Source organism: Pezoporus wallicus, unplaced genomic scaffold, assembly GCF_028554395.1.
Source record: "Pezoporus wallicus isolate ANWC-B61680 ecotype Strahan unplaced genomic scaffold, APGP_CSIRO_Pwel_v1 contig_14472, whole genome shotgun sequence".
In the NCBI taxonomy this organism is placed as follows: Eukaryota; Metazoa; Chordata; class Aves; order Psittaciformes; family Psittacidae; genus Pezoporus; species Pezoporus wallicus.
Window position 1 is genome coordinate 1 of NW_026638717.1, and position 4,092 is coordinate 4,092.

At 65.0% G+C, this 4,092-nt stretch overlaps 1 protein-coding gene across 1 annotated transcript; it reads right to left on the bottom strand.

The window, feature by feature from the left end:
• Positions 1–763: 763 nt before the first annotated feature.
• Positions 764–3,837, bottom strand: GPKOW (G-patch domain and KOW motifs; the record flags this gene model as incomplete). The annotated part of the gene is made up of 7 exons (XM_057412118.1): positions 764–908; positions 1,373–1,458; positions 1,541–1,610; positions 2,279–2,393; positions 2,544–2,643; positions 3,416–3,527; positions 3,645–3,837. Coding segments are annotated over 7 exons (814 nt in total), but the record flags the coding sequence as incomplete, so codon positions are not given.
• Positions 3,838–4,092: the final 255 nt, after the last annotated feature.

The window sequence follows — 4,092 nt, forward strand, 5'->3', positions numbered from 1 at the left end:
AGGGGTATTTGGGGTCCCCATGGGGTTATTTGGGGTCCCAAGGGTGTTTCCCCCCCCTCACTCTGGTCCTGGTTGAACCGGATGCTGTTCACGCCCCGGGCCTGCGCCATGGCGGCGGCCGGAGCAGCCGGTAACGGAACTGCGGGGGGGCAAAGAGGGGGTTAAAGAGAGCGACAACCCCTCCCCCACAACCCAGCCCCTCCCCCACCGCCCCCCCCCCCCCCCCCCGGACCCCCAAATCCCCCCCCCGCCCCCCCCGTACCCGGGCTCAGCGCCGCTAAACCATCGAGGCGCCTCACCGGCGCCGGGCTAGAGCGGCCTTCCGGTCACGTGACAGCGCCCCGCCCCTTCCCCGGCGACAGGAGCGAGGGCGCCTGGCAACAGCGGGAAGCCGATTGGCCGGGGAGTTGCTTAGCAACGCGCCATGGTGGAAACAGGCAGAGGCGTCGCTTAGCAACGGGCTCCTGGCAACAGGGAGAATCTGATTGGTCGGGGGGGGCGGTTGCGTAGCAACGCGCCATCTTGGCTGTGGGCAGCAGCGGCCGCCAACGGCCGCCCCGTGCACGCCGCCGCCATCTTGGAAGCTGGCAAGGGGGCAGCCATGTTTGAAAGGGGCATCAATAGCGATTGGGGGGGGGGGGGGGGGGGGGGGGGCAACAATAAAGGCAGCGATTGGGTATTTGGGCACCCTTTATTCCCGTGCAGCCGCCGTGGTGGCGGCCATGTTGGAAGCTGGCGGCCGGCGTCAGATGGGGGGGGGGGGCGGGGCCTCAGTCGTCGTCGTGCCCCCCCACGTAGTGGCAAATGGCGTCGTAGTCGAGCGGCACCACGCGGCCCCCGGCCTCGTCCCGCAGCAGCTGCACCAGCGCCCGGCTCCGCGCCGGCTCCCGCTCCAGGATGCGGCCGACCTGGGGGGGGGAACGGACACAGGTTTACATTGGGGAGGGGCTCCAATGGGGGCACGTTTTGGGGAGGGGCTCCAAGAGGGGAGGGGGGCGCCATCTTGGGGACTGGCTTCAATGGGGGCTGCCATCTTGGGGAGGGGCTTCAATAGGGGGGCGCCATTTTGGGGAGGGGCTTCAAGAAGGGCCGCCTTCTTGGGGAGGGGTTTCAATAGGGGGGCGCCATCTTGCAGAAGGGCTCCAATGGGGGCTGCCATCTTGGGGAGGGGCTCCAATGGAGGCCGCCATCTTGGGAAGGGGCTTCAATGGGGGGTGCCATCTTGCAGAAGGGCTCCAATGGGAGGCACCATCTTGGGGACTGGCTTCAATGGGGGCTGCCATGTTGGGGAGGGGCTCCAATGGGAGGCACCATCTTGGGGAGGGGCTTCAATGGAGGCCGCCATCTTGGGGGGGGGGGGGCACTCACTCACCTTGCCCCTGTGCTCGCCCAGCACCACCATGACGCGGTCGCCGTCGCCCCGGGGGATGACGGTTTCCAACATGGCTTCCGTCAGCCCTTGATGGGGGGGGGTAAAGGGGGGGGTGTCAGGGATGGGTCCCCCCTTTGGGACCCCCATTGCCCCCCCCCCAGCACTCACCCTCCACCAGGAGCCCCTCATCCGTGCGGCAGACGCAGGTGTCGGGGGTGACCATGTCCTCCACCACCATCTGGGGGGCAATGGGGGGGTTATGGGGGGGCAGTGGGATCCCTGCCACCACCCCCTGCCCCATAGGGGCATGGAAGGCCCAGAGGGGACTTCTGGGGTTGGATACAGGGATGGGTTATAGGGGGGGCGGGGGGGGGGGTATAGAGAACTATAGGGCCAGGGGGATGGGATATAGGACTTTGCTATGGGGCTGAGGGACAGGCAATGGGGGGGCTATGGGGCAGGTTATGGGGGGCCTATTGGGCAGGTTAAGGGACTATGGGGCGGGTAATGGGGAGGGTATGGTGCAGGCTACGGGGGGGGCTATGGTGTAGGTTATGGAACTATTGGTCAGGCAAAGGGGGTGCTATGGGGCAGGTTATGGGACTATGGGGCAGGCAATAGGGCGCTAGGGGTCAGGCTATGGGGGGACTATGGAGAGGGGTATGTGGAGGCTATAGGGCAGGATATGGGGCAGACTGTGACTATGGGGCAGGCTATCAGGGGGCAGGTAATGGGGGGGCTATGGGGCTGGCTATAAGGCAGGCAAAGGGGTCTATGGGGGGGCCTATAGAGCAAGCGATGGGGCAGGCTATGGGGGGGCTATAGCACAGGCTATGGTGGGGCTATGGGGCAGGGTATGGGGCAGGCTATGGGGGGGCTATGGGACACGCTATGGGGCAGCCCCACTTTGCAGTTGTAGTAGCGCCCGGCCTGGAAGCCTTTGTCAATGCACCGAACCCGCAGGTCCCGCCGCAGCCATGGGGGGGGACCGGGGGGGGCTCCTCGGATCTGCTTCACTGCCCTGGGGGGGGACACACGTCAGAACCCCCCCCCGGAGCTCTATAGGGCTCCATAGGGCTCTATAGGGCTCCATAGGGCTCTATAGCTCCCCATAGGGCTCCATAGGGCTCTATAGCGCCCCATAGGGCTCTATAGGGCACCCCAGCCTCACCTCTCTGGCTCCGGGGGCTGCTGCTTCCTCTTGTCCCCTCCCCTCTGGGGGGGGTCGCTGTGGTCCGGCCCCTCCTCAGTCTCCTTCCCCTTGGAGGAGCCTGTGGGGGGCAATGGGGGACAATGGGGGGCAATGGAAGTCAGTGGCGGTCAATGGTGCTAAATGGGGGGCAATGGGTGTCAATGACGGTCAATGGGTGCCAATGGCGGCCAATGGCGGTCAATAGGGGTCAATGGTGGTCAATGGATGTCAATGGGTGCCAATGGCGGTCAATGGGGATCAATGGCAGTCAATGGGTGTCAATGGCGGTCAATGGGTGCCAATGGCGGCCAATGGCGGTCAATAGGGGTCAATGGCGGTCAATGGATGTCAATGGGTGTCAATGGAGGCCAATGGTGGCCAATAGGGGTCAATGGCGGTCAATGGGTGTCAATGGCAGTCAATGGGTGCCAACGGCGGTCAATGGGTGTCAATGGCTGCCAATGGGTGTCAATGGCGGTCAATGGCAGTCAATGGATGTCAATGGCGGTCAATGGGTGTCAATGGCAGTCAATGGGTGCCAACAGCGGTCAATGGGTGCCAACGGCGGTCAATGGGTGTCAATGGCTGCCAATGGCGGTCAATGGCAGTCAATGGATGTCAATGGCGGTCAATGGGTGCCAATGGCGGTCAATGGGTGCCAATGGCGGTCAATGGGTGCCAATGACGGTCAATGGGTGTCAATGGCAGTCAATGGGGCTCAGTGAAGATCAGCGGGTGTCAATGGGGCTCGATGGGGATCAATGGAAGTCAATAGATGTCAACGGGTGTCAGTGGGTATCTATGGGGCGCAATGGGTGTCAGTGGGTATCTATGGGGCTGCCATCACTCACCGCCACGCGGGGGGGCCCCCAGCCTCAGGCTGTATTGGCTCACGGTCACCGCCTGTCCCCCAAGCTCCAGCCTCACCACGGCGCGGGCGGTCTCTGGCTCCAGCCCCTCCACCTGCATGGGGGGGGAAAAGGGGGGCACAAACCCAACCCTGAACCAACCCCCCTCCCCATCACCCCCCTATCGGCCACCCCATAGATGGGGGGCAGGGGGGGGAGGGGGGGTTCTCACCTTCCCAACCATGTCCCGGTGGGGCCCGGCCTCAATGCAGACGACGGCGCCGACCTTCAGCCCCCCCCCATTGGGGTCCTCCCCAACCCCCCCTCCCCCCCCACGGGGGGGGCGGGGCGAGCCGGGGGGGGCGGGGTCTGCCCCCAACCCCAAGCCCCGGGGGCGCAGGCGCTGCTCCAGGGGCTTCACCACCCTGGGGGAGGGGGGATGTGAGCAACAGGGGGGGGCTCAAACCCCCTCCACATTGAGGTCTATGGGGGGTGGGATGGGTTTAGGGGTCCCTGAACCCCCCCACATGGGGTCTATGGGGGGAGGATTGATTTAGGGGTCTCTGGACCCCCCCCGCATTGAGGTCTATGGGGGGTGGGATGGGTTTAGGGGTCCCTGGACCCTCCCAAATTGGGGTCTATGGGGGGTGGGATGGGTTTAGGGGTTCCTGGACCCCCCC